This window comes from Vulpes vulpes, chromosome 15 (genome assembly GCF_048418805.1).
Source record: "Vulpes vulpes isolate BD-2025 chromosome 15, VulVul3, whole genome shotgun sequence".
In the NCBI taxonomy this organism is placed as follows: Eukaryota; Metazoa; Chordata; class Mammalia; order Carnivora; family Canidae; genus Vulpes; species Vulpes vulpes.
The window spans coordinates 63536263-63552841 of record NC_132794.1 but is presented as its reverse complement, the minus strand read 5'-3'; the positions used below and the strand labels follow the sequence as shown (position 1 = coordinate 63552841).

At 40.2% G+C, this 16579-nt stretch overlaps 1 protein-coding gene across 3 annotated transcripts in view; it reads right to left on the bottom strand.

Annotated features, from left to right (window-relative positions):
• MINDY2 (MINDY lysine 48 deubiquitinase 2) overlaps positions 1-5322 on the bottom strand; it is a 77619-nt gene extending 72297 nt beyond the window's left edge. For 2 of the 3 annotated variants that reach the window (XM_072738633.1, XM_072738634.1), the window contains exon 1: positions 4317-5321. In XM_072738633.1, the coding sequence (XP_072594734.1) occupies positions 4317-5204 (888 nt within the window). In that variant the 5' untranslated portion in view covers positions 5205-5321. Of the gene's footprint in view, positions 1-4316 lie in introns of all 3 variants that reach the window. The other variant, XM_025999814.2, reaches the window with a different exon arrangement.
• Between the last annotated feature and the right edge of the window lie 11257 nt (positions 5323-16579).

The following is a 16579-nucleotide window of genomic DNA, read 5'->3' as shown; positions in this document are numbered from 1 at the left end:
TCCAAAAATAAGCTCTTGAAAAGCCCAACCCTTAATACAACTCTAATTAGCCATTCTTCCTGCTCCTATTTCTAGGTTTTAGAGAAGTACTGGGAGAAAAAACAAAAGCAAAGCAAAACTGATATACTAAAAGTTTTTAAAGAGTACCCCCAACATAGCCATTGCTACTTCCTACTTTCCATTTATGCCTCAAATTCCTAGATATAACCTCTGTAAGATTAGAATTTCTTTAAAATATAATGTATCTTTCTCACAAAATCCTCCCCTCCATACTTTATAACTTCTCCTTGCTAATTACTGACAAGTTCCATGGTAATTCCTGATGAGGTCAATTGTTATTCTGCCAAAATGGGAGAATGAGGCCTCAATTTCCATCTGCCTCTCTCTTTTCAGATTTAAGAGAGAGAGAGAGAGAGAAAGAGAGAGAACCATGCAAGCTGGGCAAGAGGCAAAGGGAGAGGGAGAGAGAATCCATAAGCAGACTCCCTGCTGAGCTTGGCCACAGGTCCTGGATCCCAGTACCCTGAGATCATGACCTGAGCCAAAACCAAGAATCAGCTGCTCAAATGACTGAGCCACCCAAGTGCCCCCTGCCTCTATCTTAACAGGGCTCTGTCTCTGTATCTTCCTTGTCCCATCCCATTATTTCAGAAAATGAGATTGTTGTTCCTTTCCTCTGACGAGAACTTTACCACTTATTCTGAGGAGTCATATATTGTCCTGATTTTTCAGCAACCTTGTCCTCATACCTGCCACTTTTGGGCAAAATCTTTCCTACTCCAATACTTCCTTGATGCTATTGAATTTAACAATGATAACTGACCGCTCTATTATAGTCTCTCTCTCCAAGACTATGATCATGACATTGTCCTATTTCCAGTTCTCAATCAAATCTCAAATTATACCTATAGTAGTCTCTTTTACACTCTCTCATTCTTAATGCTTAGCATGCTCTTTTCCCCACCAAGTTTAATCTTTGTTCCTGTTTTCTCTGTCTCTGGAGAATGGAGTGGAAGAGGGCATGGGGAATTACAAGGAATGTGGAATTACAGGGAGGAATTAAGCCAGTAATTTGTAGTTCCCCACATATATTTGGGATGGAAAAAAGTTAAGAACTATTATTCACCACTCCCTATGGAATCTTCATTCATTCTCTTACGGCAAGTAAGCTACCATACTTATATCTATGCAATAACTCCTCTATTCAGTTTTTCTCTATACTTTGACCTCTTTCCTGAGACCACTCTATGCTTCTAGTAACATGATGAATATTTACATAATCATGTCCCACTTATCAGACATTTCTAATCTGACACAAACAAACTTTGACATCTCCCACCTAAAACATTTTCTCTAGCTTTTGAATGACCCAATCAATCTCTATTACCCAGATTAGAAAAGGTGGGGTTGTCTTCTTCATTACCTATATCCAGTTAGTAATCAGTTCATCATTTAGGCTGCAACGTTATCTTCATCAAAGAGAAAGGGAAGAGAATTCCCCAACCAAAAGGGCTATCCTCATTGATTCTTCCTGCTACACTCACTACAATCCTACCTTAGTCTAATCTCAAACAAGACCACTTTCATCATGTTATTTCTTCTGTCCAGTAATTTATTTATAATAGTTCCCTATTATCAGCTAAATATAAAGTAAAAACACCACTAGTGATGGATCTTCTGAAATCTAACAGCTACTTACTGTTTACTATTTACTATTTTTCTTTACTGTATTTACTATTTTTCTTTACTGTAGCATTTCTCAAATCTTTTAGTGTCAGGACTTTTTACAGTCCTAAAAATTACAGTCCTCTAAAGAGCTTTTGTCTACCTACGTCATATCCACCCATATTTACCATACTAGAAATGAAAATTGAGAAAAATTTTAAGCACAAGAATACATGAGCACACATTCCATTAACTGTCAGAGCAATGATGTCATCACACATCACCTAGCCTGGAAAACCCCACTGACACTTGTGAGAGAATGAGAATGAAAAGACAAAGAACATGTTAGTATTATTATGAAAATAGTCTGACCTGTAGCATCCCTAGCTCATTTAGAGAACACCAGTTTATCAGATCTTGCATCACTTTATCTGCCTCCCTATTGATGATAACTGATGAGTAACGTTTGTGTGTAGCCATAGCCTGGAGGCAGAAAGAAGGCCAAAAGCCACAGATTTATAAAATATCCTCCAAAATAATTAGCCCGCCTGCTCTTTAACAGTCTAACTCAACCTATCAATTTTATGTTCTGCTATTGCCATTTCCTTCCTCTCTTCCTCTGCACTCCTGACCAAGGTTAGAATCGGGAAAAAGAACCCATCTTTTTCTGCTTCACCATATTTGAAGACTATTCCCTCTGCCTGGAAGGCCTTCTCTCACTCATCCTTCAGACCCAGTTCATAGGTTACTTCTATAAAGCTTTCCCTCGACACATCCCATCCCTAGTTACCTTTTTCTCTATAATTCCAAAGCACATTTAAAACTTATCACATTGCATTGTAATTATTTATATGTCTGTCTCCCCACTAATAGTGAGTTACATAAAAGCAGACTTGCCTCTTGTTTTCGTATTTCTAGTACCTCACCCATAGTGGGAACTCAAACATTTGATCATTCCATCAAAGCCATGTCTTTGAAAGAGACAATTCAAGGATCTTCTATCCTAAAATTCCAGACCAGAGGAAGGAGCTCCTCTGAACTTCTGCAGTACTGTATGGAAACTAAGAGAAGAGAAAAGCCTAAAGGAAACTGTTATTCCTTCCTACAAAAAAAACTGGGGATTTTGGCCCATATATCAAGTCTAACTCCCAACTCTGACACTAAAGGGCCTTCATCAAGTGGTTCTTCAGCTTTTCAATCTTATTTTTTATTATTCCAGTAAACACACACACACACTATCCATTCTACTTTCATCGCTTTTGTTTATATCCTTCCCTCTCCCAGAATTCCATTTCCCTCTTATTTTAAATTCTATTTTTCCTTAAAAGCTTGGTTTAAGACCACAAATTCCATGAAGCTCTCTGGGACTATGCCAAAACAAAGAAAAACTTCCCCTTTTGGAATATCTAATACATTTCCATCTGTTTTCTATAACCTAAAATTTCATATTTATATGTATTTATAATGTTTTGTCTTGCATTCTCCTTTAATAATTTCAAATAAGTCAGTGATGCAATCCCAAATAGCTCAACAGCTCTTCAAAAGCAGGCACAGTCTTCATTAAACACTTGAGTGCCTTTATATACCAGATACTGCTACAGTTTCTAATCTCTCTCTCTCTCTCTTTTCTTTTCTTTTTTTTTTTTTTTTGCATCAGCCCTTGCTAGCTAGTAACGGGAAAATGAAGGCACGTAAATAAGTACTATTCCCTTTACTCGATTTTCTTCCTAACTGGTCAGAATGATGCAGGTTATTTTTTTCTAGTAAATACTTTATCAATAGATACAGTTATCAATTTGAAAATAAAAAGTGTGCTATAAAATGCTTCTCAGCACCCTAAAACTGCAAGCTTAAAACACTTCAATCATACAGAACTCACTGGGTCCTCAATACACTTAAGTTTTGAGGAGCCCTTCCTTTTTTGTTCCTTTACCTTGAATCTTTTATTTTAGTCATTACAGTTTTAGTTCCCTTAATGTATTCTGAAGTGAGGTTACTAGTAATAATGCCAAACTATTTCAGCAGAGCCAAAAAACAAGGCAAGTAAAAATCAAGCATAAAATGAAAACGTAATATTTGAAAACCAAGGAGTTATGGTAATTGGGCTCAGACCAATGCTTTCCCTTAAATGGAATTTGTCAAAGGGGCCACATCTTCCCTATCACCATTTCCTTAAGTATCTACACTCAAATGGTGCAAGTATTCTCGGAAAATGGACCAAATGTAACCATCAGAACTTGCTCCCCAATATCACAGATTGATGGTAACTTCTGAAGATCATTTCCCCCGATTCTTCACTCTTTTTGTGTATGTGACAAGGTCGGTAAGAAGGAATCATAGAAAAACATAGTTAAAAAAAAAAAAATCCTAGGGTTTAGGATGCTCGGAGTCCTAGCTGCTTTTAAGTACAACAGCCTGAACTCTCATTTACACACTAGAGAGACCTGGGGTTGGTGGCAATTCTTTACCAAATTCAAGAATATTCTTTGGACAAAGGAGTCCCATAATGAATTTCGTGTGAGAAGAGGACTGATGAAAGAGGAAAGAGGAAGCTGTCAGCTGACATGCAGCAGCGACTTCACCCCGTTTCCCCCCCTCCCTTCCCCTCCCCTCCCAAAAAGCTGTAGGAAATAGAAAGCCGCAGAATGTACCTTCCAGGCCAGAAGCAAAACATTGAGGATGGCCAGCAAAGGGCAGGGTCCATTCTCATTCTGAGTGATGATGGGTGTGTTCTCTTCCTTCCACTGGATCCACTTGATGTGATAGACAGACTGTCCCGGGAAGCGCTCCTTGGAGGCCGCCAGTACCTGCGCTTCCTCCCCCTCCTCCTCCTCCTCTTCGCGGCACAGAGGCACAGCCCCGGGCAACACCGCCGCGCCCGCGCCCGCGCCCGCGCCCCCCTCCTCCCCCTCCTCCTCCTCCTCCTCCTCCTCCCCGGGGACCCTGTTCTCAGCTCCCTCCTCGCTGTTAAACTCAGAGCTACTGGGGAAAGAATGCAGGTTAGAGAACGACTCCAGGGAGTCCAGGCTCGGCGATTCCCCGGGAGGGCTCGGGTCGCTGCAGCTGCTGCTGAGGCCGCCCGCGCCGCTGGGCTCCTCGGCCCCGGCGGCCGCCAACTCCGCCCGGCAGGTGCCGGCGGGCCCCGGGCGGGGGCCGGCGTCCCCGGCAGGACCGGATCCCTGGTCCGCTCCGGCCTCGACTGTCTCCGAGGCGGTCACCTTGTGCTGCCCTCTCGGAGGCGTCGTCTGGGCAGCGGGACTCTCCGGATCGCCCTCCTTTAAGTCCAAGCCCGGGAAGGAGCTGCAGGGTCCGGGGACCCGAGGAGAGCCGGCGGGAGACACCGAGTCCAAGAGGCTCCTCCCGGCGGCCGCCGCCCCCTGCCCATTCCCGCCGCTGCTCTCCGCCGCCCATACTCCAGGACCATCCCCGGCGGCGAGCCTGGTCTCCGGACGCCCTTCCTGCGGAGAACCTGTCCCTGGCGCTGGCGCGGCGGCCACCCCGTGTTCTAGCGGCTGCAGGCTCCCGGGGCCGCTCTCCATACCCAGCCGCCAGCCCCTCGCTCTAAAGAGACCGCGGCGGGTTCTCCTCAGCCAGCGCCTCGGACGCCATGACAGCGGCACTGGCAGCAACAGCGCCCTTGCGCGGCCTCGGCCAGGCACGTCACGGAGAGGGGGGGGGGAGCGGGAGCGCGCGTGCGCGCCGCCGCGGGCTCGGGGCGTGCCTGCGCGCCGCGGCCCCGCCCCTCCTGCGCACCCGCGAGCCGGGGTTGGGGTCGGGGGGGCGTGGCGTGGCCGGGGGGCGTGGCCAGAGGCTAAACATCCTCTCACTTTGCGGCCGGAAGTTGAACTCCCGGGCAGCGCGACCGCACGCGGCTTCTTTAAAGGCTGGGCGGGCGCGGGCGGCGTCTAGTTTGGTCGTGACCCTCGCGACCTGGGATGCGTGTGGCCCAGTCAAGGGCTCCAGGGTGGGGAGTCGGCGGCGATGTTTGTGTTATTTGGAAAAGCGCTCGTCCCCGAAGGGCTCTCGGGAGATTTGTTTCCTCTGCTTGTCGCATGGAGAATTGAAGGGATTTCTTACGAGATGCAGATGTTTAAGGGCTGGAGTCTGTCTGTTCGAGGTGTTTGGAGGACTACACCGCACAAATCCCAGTCTCCCCGGGGTTTTGGCCAAGAAACTGGGCTCCCCACCAGCTACTGCTGAAAAACGTTCGCCCTACTTGAGGCGTCAGTGCGGTTGTGGATATTGGCCTGCACGGCCAAAAAAGAGTGGGTGACTCGGGCCAGTAATAATAAATTAGATTGTGCCTGAATTAGCCAAGTCTTTGCGGTTTTGTTAACTTGGCCTCACTTTGGATGGAGTGAGAAGTGCCTATTCCTGAAAGAGTTTTCTAATTAGAGTTGATTCATCTTAAAGCCACGCAATTTTCGGAGAGGACGGAGTAGCCTGGAAGTTTTGTTGGTGACAAAATGGGATTTGGAGCCTATTCTGGCCTGTTCTGTGGACAAGGAGTTCCCCTCCCCCGCCCCCGCTTTTTTTTTTTTTTTTTTTTTAAGTCTTTCAACATTTTATTACGCTCAAGGGATACAATAGACAAGATAGGTCTTCCTTCGTAGTTAGGGATATCAATACCTGACACCTAATGGAATAGTATCTTACCTCTTTCGGTTAGAGAAGGTAGACAAAAATACAAACTTGTTCCATTCATTCATTTAGCACAGTTCAGGACCAAGTGCATTGCTGGATACTGTGGCCCTGGGGATGCCACAGAGAAAAAGAGAAAGGGCTTATGTCTTCCTTGGGCTTACTGTCCAGTAATTTTTCGTTGTATTGCTATATTTTTAACACTTGCTTGGGAAGTATGGTTTCCTGAGAATGCAGAAGATGGAGCTTCTTCCACCTTTTTGCATTAACACATTTTTGTGATATTTATCCAACTCTTGAAAAACAGGAAAGTTTAAAACGATAATAGCATCTTCAGAATGTTGAATTTAGAAGTTTTGTGTGTTTTTGGTCTCCATGTCAATTTGTAAGCAATAAATTCTATGGTTCAAATCAGAATTTTGCCCTGAGAAAAGATTGCAAATGTTAACAGATTTAAGATATATGCTCCTGGAGGTGCCTGGCTGGCTCAGTTGGTAGAGCATGTGACTCTTATTAATCTTGGGGTTGTGAGTTCGAGCTGCTTTGGGTGTAGAGTTCATAAAATATACTCTGCTGGATTAAGCATTTATTTAAGGCCATTAAGTGCAAATGAGCATACTAGAGATTTCAGGAAATTCAGAATTTAACATAATGCCTTGATTATAGATTTATAAAAGTATATTATAGAGGTACCTAGCTGGCTCAGTCAGTAAAGCATGCAACTCTTAATCTCAGGGTGGTGAGTTTAAGCCCCACATTGGGCATGGAGCCTACTTAAAAAAAAATAGTATTAAATAAGGGAAGTTATATCAAGAAATTGAATGACGCTCATTTACAGGCCAGAAACCACAGAGCCGAAAAGTACGGAACACATGTCTCAAATAATAATGTTTCACTAATTTTTTTTTTTTAATCCTGCTTGGCTAGGCCTGTACTCACAGTGGTAGTTTTCATTGGTATATGTTTCAAACGCTCACATGCATAATTTAATAATTTATTTATAACAGAAAGAAGCAGAACCAAATTTTCTTTTTATATGTTGTCAGCAATTACATAAGGCAAAATGAACAGTGGTGAAAATGTATGTATATAATTAAGTTTGTGAAAACATACATATTATTTTTCTAAGGTGGGGACCGGCATCTAGGGAGAAATATCAGAAGACAATAAGCTGAAAAATGTCTCATTCTTTCTTGCTTATATGTATCTTTACTTAAATGTGAGATAAAATACGCCATTTAAAAATACAATAGTTACTTTCCAACCTTTTAAAATTATTTTTTGGTTACAGATGTAATAGTCTTAAAGTCAAATACTTTATATAAAAACAAAGAGGTTCCTTGCTCCATTCCTCTACACTGAGTCCTGTTCTTTACAAGCAATCCCATTCATCACCTAGATATTCCTTAGCTCCTTATTCCTGAAGTTTTGATTAGCATAATTACACTCAGATTTCTTCATTTAAAAATTGTAGGTTTTGTTTATTGATTTATTCTTCTAGGAGGTAAGGATTTAGTTCTTTTCTCTCATACCATTCTTCCTCCTCTTGTTCCAGCCTCCCAATTACTTTGGAAGTTTTGATTAAATAAGGTACTCAAAGTTTAAAACATTAGAGTTAGCATTCTTAAAAAGATTTTATGTATTTATTCATGAGAGACACACAGAGAGAGGCCAAGGGATAAGCAGGCTTCCTGCTAGGAGCCTGATACAGGACTCGATCCTAAGACCCCAGGATCACAACCTGAGCCAAAGGCAGACCCTCGACCACTGAGCCACCCAGGCACCCTGAGTTATATGAGTATTATTTACCATCACTGTGATTGTGATTATATTACTTTTCTTCTTAAAGTTTTGTTTTTCCTCAAATTAACAGTTACCTCATCATTTTGTTTGCTTGCTTAACTCATCACCTACCACTAACTCAGCCATCGACCTGCCAGCACAGTCAAACATATCAGGTTACCTCTCAGATCCAGTTTAATTTTGGGTATATCCCTCCTGAAACACAGAAACTTCTGTTCCTGTGATCTAAACTTTTTGTTTAAAGAGCTGCTGTATAGCTGTCATCCTGGGACTTCCCTTTACCATTATCTTAGGAGTTCCTTCCTCCTCATTTCCACTTTGGTTCTTTTTTGGATCTCCTGTCTTTTTCTTTCTTTGATTGGTGGAACATATTCTTATTTAGCTTCCTGAGAAAAAGTGTATCGAAAGCACATTTTTGTAGCTTGTGTATGTCTGAAAAAAGACTTATAGTCTACATTTATAGTTTAGCTAGACATAAAATTCAATGTTGGAAATACTTTTTCTTCATTTTGAAATCATTGATCATTGTCTTTTAGCTTCCAGATGATTGTAGTCTGATACTCCAGAATTTTTGTATGTAATCTATGTCTTCTCTCTGAAGTTTGTCTCTTTCTTGGTGTTCTGACATTTCAGTACTTGCTATACTTTTGGGTGGGCCTTGTTTTACCATCGTTGGGCTGCATCCTTGGTGATCACATTCAATGTAGAAACATACGTTCTTCACTTCTGGAAATTTTTTCCATTTCTTTGATTATTATTTATTCTTTAATTTTATTTATCTTCTTGTTCTACTTTCTAAGAGATTTTCTCAACTTTGTCTTTCAATTCTTTTTTTAATTCTTTTTTAAAATTCTTTTTAATGCAGTGTTTACTGCATATATTTAATTTTCAAGAATTCTTTCTAGTTCCTTTTTATTGTTTAAAGGCACTTGGCTAGGATCCCTGGGTGGCGCAGCGGTTTAGCGCCTGGAGACCCGGGATCGAATCTCATGTCAGGCTCCCGGTGCATGGAGCCTGCTTCTCCCTCTGCCTGTGTCTCTGCCTCTCTCTCTCACTGTGTGTCTATCATAAATAAATAAAAAATTTTAAAAAAAGGCACTTGGCCTTTCATCTCTTAGAATATTGATCACAGTTTTTGATGTATCCTTTATATTCTTCAAAGGTGTTTGAACAATACGCTATAAAAAGCATACTTAGTAGGGAGTTATTCATAGTGCCAGAGAGTAAGATATAGGGAATACAAGTGTGAAACATTGATTTTTTTCCTTGGAAGGGCAAAATCGTTTTGGGAAATAAGATATATTTACATGAAATATTGAGAACATAAGTGAATTAATAATTAATACTGAGTGGTGGGGCACCTGGGTGGCTCAGTCAGTTAAGCATCTAACTCTTGATCTCAGCTCAGGTTTTGATCTCAGATCTTTGAGTTCAAGCCCCACATTGGTCTCCACACTAGGCATGAAGCCTATTTAAAAAAAAAAAAAAAGGTACTGAGTGGCACAAGCAATACATAAAAATTCAGATGGGGTGGGATGCCTGGGTGGCTCAGTGCTTAAACATCCTCCTTCGGCTCAGGATGTGATCCTGGAGTCCTGAGATTGAGTCCCACTTTGGGCTCCCTGCATGGAGCCGGCTTCTCCCTCTGCCTATGTCTCTGCCTGTGTCTCTCATGAATAAATAAATAAAATCTTTAAAAAAAAATTCAGATGAGGAAAATCTGTTAGCAGAGATAATTGAGGAATTAAGCTACATTATCCTAATTAAAATCACAGACTGATTGTTAACTTAGGCTTAAGAAAACTAAAAAATACATCTCTAACTCTCAAAATTATCATTCTTTTAAAGTTCTTTGTTTTTTTAAGTTGGATCTTGACACGAAAAGACTATGACAGAAAAGTTGGTACTGTCTTTGACTTTTACCCTAATTTATTTACTATTATCTGTGAAGTCTTACTGATGTTATTATACATGCCTTTTCTATTTCACTCATTTATAGCCTCCTCCCTTGCTGAGTCTTTATCATCTTACTACTAGTGTATGTTAGCATTCTAATCTTTCCCCAGCCTATGGTTTTTTCTTCTAAATCCTCATCTCCCATAGGAATAACTCAATAAACAATCTCTACAATTTTTAAACAAAGAAATCAGAGTGTTATCATGTTACTCAGAAATCTGGAGGTAAGGGGGATCCCTGGGTTTAGCGGTTTAGCGCCTGCTTCGGCCCAGGGCGTGATCCTGGAGTCTGGGCTCCCTGCGTGGAGAAGCGTGGAGCCTGCTTCTCCCTCTGCCTGTGTCTCTGCCTCTCTCTCTCTGTCTCTCATGAATAAATAAATAAAATCTTAAAAAAAAAAAAAAAAAAAGAAAAAGAAATGTGGGGGTAAGGAACTAAAGAATATCCAGGAGTTGAATGGGACTGCCTCTAAAGAATAGCACTCAAAAGTGTGGACGGATAGGGCAGAGAACTGCTTTGTTTTTATATAAAGCATTTGGCTTTTGAAACTATTACACCTTGCTTTTATTTTGTTGATGATTCTACTAAAAACGATTTGAAGATTATTATTAGCTGAACTAAAATTGGGTCAGAGCAGATTGCACAGAGATGGGCCATATACACCTTTACTTCTTTCTTCTTAGCTTTCTACTCAAGATATGATGGTAAAATAGTGAGTTAAAATCAAGTGTTTCCATGTAACTCAAATTGTGCTGGCTCTGGCCCTCAACTGCTTATGCAGAAATTCCAGCCTCCTGCAAAGTACATCCCCTATTTAATTATTTCTGAGAGCCCCCATGAGGAGTCCCACACCTGTTCAGAAACAGATCCAATCCTATGATATTGTCCCAGGTGCTGCTTCTACTCCATGCTGCTTCACCAGATGCTAGTCTGTCCTGCTGATATTAAAGATGCATGATGGTGAATGGAAGAAAATGACCTTCTTTTCCCTTTATTATAGCTCTAAGATGCTAAGTATTGGTGAAACAGGTTTTTTAAATTTTATTTACATAGTTTGAGACCTAAATTTAAGAAGGGGACCTAAATTTGCATTCAGATAGGCTATATCAGGAATGAATTCAAGGAATATATTCATTCATCTTCAACTCATAATCTTTATTCCACTGCTCTTATGCCAATGGTTAAAGTTTTGTTATTGGATCCAGTACATTATGCCTTAGGACACCTCTCCTCAAACATACTCCTACCAGTGTAGGAGTGCTAGATTTCTCTCAACTTTAGTACGATTTTTCTCAAAGTATGGTTTTTGGATTCATAGTATTAACATAAGTTGGGACTTGTTAAAAATGAAAATTTTCTAGTACCCACAACTGATCTACAGAAAGAGGAACTCTGTACGGAGCCCAGAGGGCTGTGTTTTAATAAGATCTTTGGGTGATTCTGATTCACAATAAAGTTTGAAAATTACTATTCTAGCATTAGGGGAAGCCTCTCTTCTCCACCCCAATGGCACATAAATAAAACTTAACAAAAGTCTTCTAAATTCACCTTCTAGGAACACTTGGGTGGCTCAGTGGTTAAGCATCTGCCTTCTGCTCAGGGCGTGATCCTGGAGTCTCGGGATCGATTCCCACATCGGGCTCCCTCCGACGAGCCTGTTTCTCCCTCTGCCTGTGTCTCTGCCTCTCTGTGTCTCTCATGAATAAATAGATAAAATCTTTAAAAAGAAATAAAAAAAATTCATCTTCTATAGCCAACTTTGTTTATTACATACCCCGAACTCTAACAATGGTTATTTTGGCTATTTTTTTCTATATATTCTCCCTTGAGGGGGGTATATGTTTGTATACATATGTGGTGTGTGTGTGTGTGTGTGTGTGTGTGTGTGTGTCTATACCTTCAAAGTCATGTTGAAAACCATATATATTTTTGAAAACCATATTTTATTATCCTAATTTCAAATGCTTATTTGTTCTTGCTTTTCCCACATTTTTCCACCTTAATATCAGTCTCTGTCACCCAGGCTTAAAACATTTAAGTACTTTCATTTAGTTTCCTCATGGTCAACAAGTCCTATTTTTTAAAATATTTTATTTATTTATTCATGAGAGACAGAGAGGCAGAAACATAGGCAGAGTGAGAAGCAGGCTCCATGCAGGGAGCCCGATGCAGGACTCGATCCCGGGACTCCAGGATCATGCCCTGAGCTGAAGGCAACTGCTCAACCACTGAGCCACCCAGGCGTCCTTATTTTTTAATTTAAAGTTTTTAATGTAAGTAAATATTTAACTGTACCTTTGTAATACAAAACCAAAAGATATTCATTTTAGAAAAATTATCTACAAGCAAAAAAGGAAAAACATACTATTCATAATGCTATGTGGAATGAAGTATTAGAGATAACACTAGAGACACTTCACTCATTGTATGTCCTCAAACCTTTCGAGGCATCAGAACACATGTATATTTTTGTAAACAAAAATTGGACCATTCTGAACGCATTTTTTTTTCAGTTATCAATATAGCATGAGCATCTTGGGATGAGGCTGGCTCAGTTTGTACAACATGTGACTCAATCTCAGGCTGTGAGTTCAAGCCCCACGTTGGATGTGAACTTAGTTAAAAAAAAAACCTCAAAAAATCTATATATATTGTGAACATCTTTAGCATTAATATACTTTCATCTACATTTCTAGTGAATTAATATTCTATTATATGGCTGAATCAATCTCTGCTTTTTGGACATTTAGATTGTTTAATATTATGAATGTCACTAAAATCAATGTCCTTGTAACTGAATCTATTCCTTTAATAGATTTCCAAATGTTTAAGTCAAATCAGGATTTGATTCTTCCTTCAATATTTTATCGAAGCTTTGCTTTCCATTCTCTCTGGTGCTGTCCTAGGTCAGTGAGTGTGTGGGAATAAACCTGCTAACTGATTTCCCTATAGTTTATTTTTCTTGGAGTACATCATGTATATTGCCACATTAGGCAGTGCTTTCATTATTTCCATCCACTACTGAAAAGCTTTATTTTTTATTTTTTTAAATTTTTATTTATTTATGATAGTCGCACAGAGAGAGAGAGAGAGGGGCAGAGACACAGGCAGAGGGAGAAGCAGGCTCCATGCACCGGGAGCCTGACGTGGGATTCGATCCCAGGTCTCCAGGATCACGCCCTGGGCCAAAGGCAGGCGCCAAACCGCTGCGCCACCCAGGGATCCCTACTGAAAAGCTTTAAAGGAACTTGTCAACCACTAAATATCCTAAATTGGTCTAGCATTCAAAGCTTTTTTTAATCTATCCTCATTCTATATAACAACCTTATCAGCTATTAAAATGTAATAATAACCCTTTCTATAAGATTTGGTTTGCTCACTCACTGAACTAATTATACTTATGCAAATTGTTGTCCCATTTTGTTTCCCTAATTCAAAATGTCCTCTCCTTTTTTCTCTTAATTCCAGATTAGCTTTCAAAGTCTACTCAGATTATGTCCAACTTCCCACTTCAAATTCCCCCTTTTTTACTACACCTTTTAAAATACAATTATTGAAAAAAATACAATTATTGAATTTCCTCAGGTCTAAGTTTCACTTTCTTAATATTTAAAATTTTCCAGATTCTGAATTAAACATTAAGAAAATATTTTGTTTATTTGAGAAAAAGAGAGAGAGAGAGCACGAGCAGGGGTGAGAGGCCGAGGGAGAGGGAGATGAAGAAGCAAAGTCCCCACTAAGCATGAAGCCCAATATGGGGCTTGATCCTAGGACTCTGAGGTCATGACATGTGCCGAAGTCAGACACTTAGCTGAATGAGCCATCCAAGCACCCCAGGAATTAAACATTCTGTGAACATGTAATGCTCTTTTCTTCAAAAGCTATTAAATCAATGGTGTACCTTATAGTTGAGGGTATCTGAGAATCAATATTATTTTTATATGTTGACATTGACTTTCCAAGAGAACTTGGTCTTTTATCTTCATTCTATCCTTCAAGTTTATTTAGATCAGTAATTGTCAAACTGCCGTGTGATTACACTCACATGAGAAGACTGTTAAAACGCATGTTTCTGGGGCACCTGGGTGGCTTAGTTGATTAAGTGTCCAGCTCTTGATTTTGGCTCAGGTCATGATCTCAGGATCATGAGACCAGCCCTGTGGGGGCTCAGGACTCAGCAGGGAGTCTTCTTGGGATTCTTACTCTCCATCTGCCTGCCCCTTCAAATAAATAAATAAATAAATCTTTAAAAAAAAAAAAAAAAGCATGCTTCTGAACTCCAAGCCCAGGAATTCAGACTCAACAGAATTGGAGAAAAGTCCAGGAATTTGCAATTTTGACAGGCATCCTAAGTGACTCTGATACAGGTATTCCACAGGCCATATATTGAGAAACACCAACGTAGAACAATAATCAGATAATAACCACTTGCATTGTTGAGAAGTATAGTTAGTAATTGTTAATATGCATATAGTAAGAATTATGACTCATTTGGCTTCTAATGACAATAATGAACCCCTGTAATTATTTATTGAATATCTATAACATGGTGCTTTGGGGAACAGAAGGGGCTATTAAACATGGTCACACGGAAGCAGCCTAGCATAGTAGGAATTGTGATGAATGGAGACCATGAGACCTAGGACCAACATCTGGTCCTGCATTGACTAATTTTACAAGTTTGGCTAAATTAATTTACTTCTCTTAACATGAGCTTTCACCTTTTGTAAAAGATGAAAAAGACAGAGAGAAATATTAGTGTGAATGTTTTTGCTATGTGTCTTTGTGAATAATATGGGAACACACAGCAAAGCTCTTCAAATATATTATTATTGTCACTGCCCTCAGATTGGTTACAATCTGGTTAGGAAGACAAGACATAAGCATCTACAAGTAAAATAAAAATATGACACTCGAGGCAGTACTGGAGACCTACTATGAAATGCTTCCCAGAAAGATGAGAATTAAATAACCAAATCAATATAAAATGAATCAGATTCACTATTTGTTATAGTTCCCTTAGAAGACAGGATTCTTTCCAGGTCCAAAAGAAGCAAAAGTAAGATTTAGCAATCAAATCAAAACTTGAATAAATGTAAAAAAGTTGTGGCCTAATCAATTATATTATCCTTGAAAAAAATAATAACAAAAAGGGAGATGGTGGTCTACATGGGGTCTAGAGAATATTCCAAAATATAAGGGTTTGTCATAGTGTGTTTCAATAACCATTTAGAATGGAGCTCACCCGAACAGCTGGATGGCCTGACACCTGTCTGGCCCCTTGACCTATTCTAATGTGGCACAGTAAGTTGCATAGTTGGATAAACAAGCCAGTAAAATCATTTAATTAATTTCTTCTGCAGTGATGCTTTGCTTAATAAGCTGCTTTCAATTATGATTTAGCCAACCACGTGTTGAAAGATAAAAAAGAGAATGCAGTGGCTTGTTAACATGAATATCTAACTTGTAGAATAATAAGGTGATGTTTTGATCAAGACATGTCCCTTGAGAGTTGAGTTCCTATAAATTAGTCCTTGTTGGCTGATCATCTCAAGTTGCATGATGAAAAATCAAGCTTCTGATGGGGCTCCTAGGTGGCTCAGTGCAATAAATGCCTGCCTTTGGCTCAGGTCATGATCCTAGAGTACTACATAGGGCTCCCTGTTCTGTGGGGGGCCTGCATCTTCCTTTCTCTCTGCCTGCAGCTCCCCCTGCTTGTGGTCACACACACTCTCTCTCTGTCTCTCAGACAAATAAGTAAAATCTTAAAAAAAAAAAAAAAAAATCAGGTTTCTGGATCTCCCTAACCAAACAGTAGATTCTGGACCATGCAGTGATAATACAAATGGATTCACCCAGTAATTTAAAAAACCAAACTATAAGATTTAGAGTCAAGCACACTTAGGTTAGAAACCTAGACCTCTCTTTCCTCATTTGTAAAATGGAATATGTCTACTCCATAACACTGTTGTGAAGAATAAATGGAATCATGCATGTAAAGTGCTTATTATGGTGCCTTGCACTATGTCAGGAATATTGTCTTAATAGTCTGGAAACCCCCAAATCAGGAGCAGAACAAATATTTGTTGAATCGATGATAACTAATTACCACTGTAACCCTGTAAGTTTTTTTGGAGGGGGTGCTCTCTGTTTTGGTTCAAAACCTTTTTCTCTCTGTGCTCTGTAATATCAGAATAATAATATGAGAATTTCCATAAAGTACAGAGGATTAATTGCAGATGAGTGATATAAAAGTTAGGTGTTTTGTGCTAAACTGTGATTGAGATTTGTGGGGCCCCTGGGGTCTAGGAAAACACTTCAGGACTATTTGGAAGTTGATCTAGTTCTGAACACAGAGGTCACAAGCAAAAATTCTGACAGGAATAACACCAGCTGGGGTGACATTAGACCAGCCCATCCAAGGAGGGCAGCCTCTACTCAGTTTCAGCCAATTGAGGTTTTGTTAAAAAAAAAATCTGCTTAACCTCTCAGTTTTCACAGCCAATCTGGTATCTAG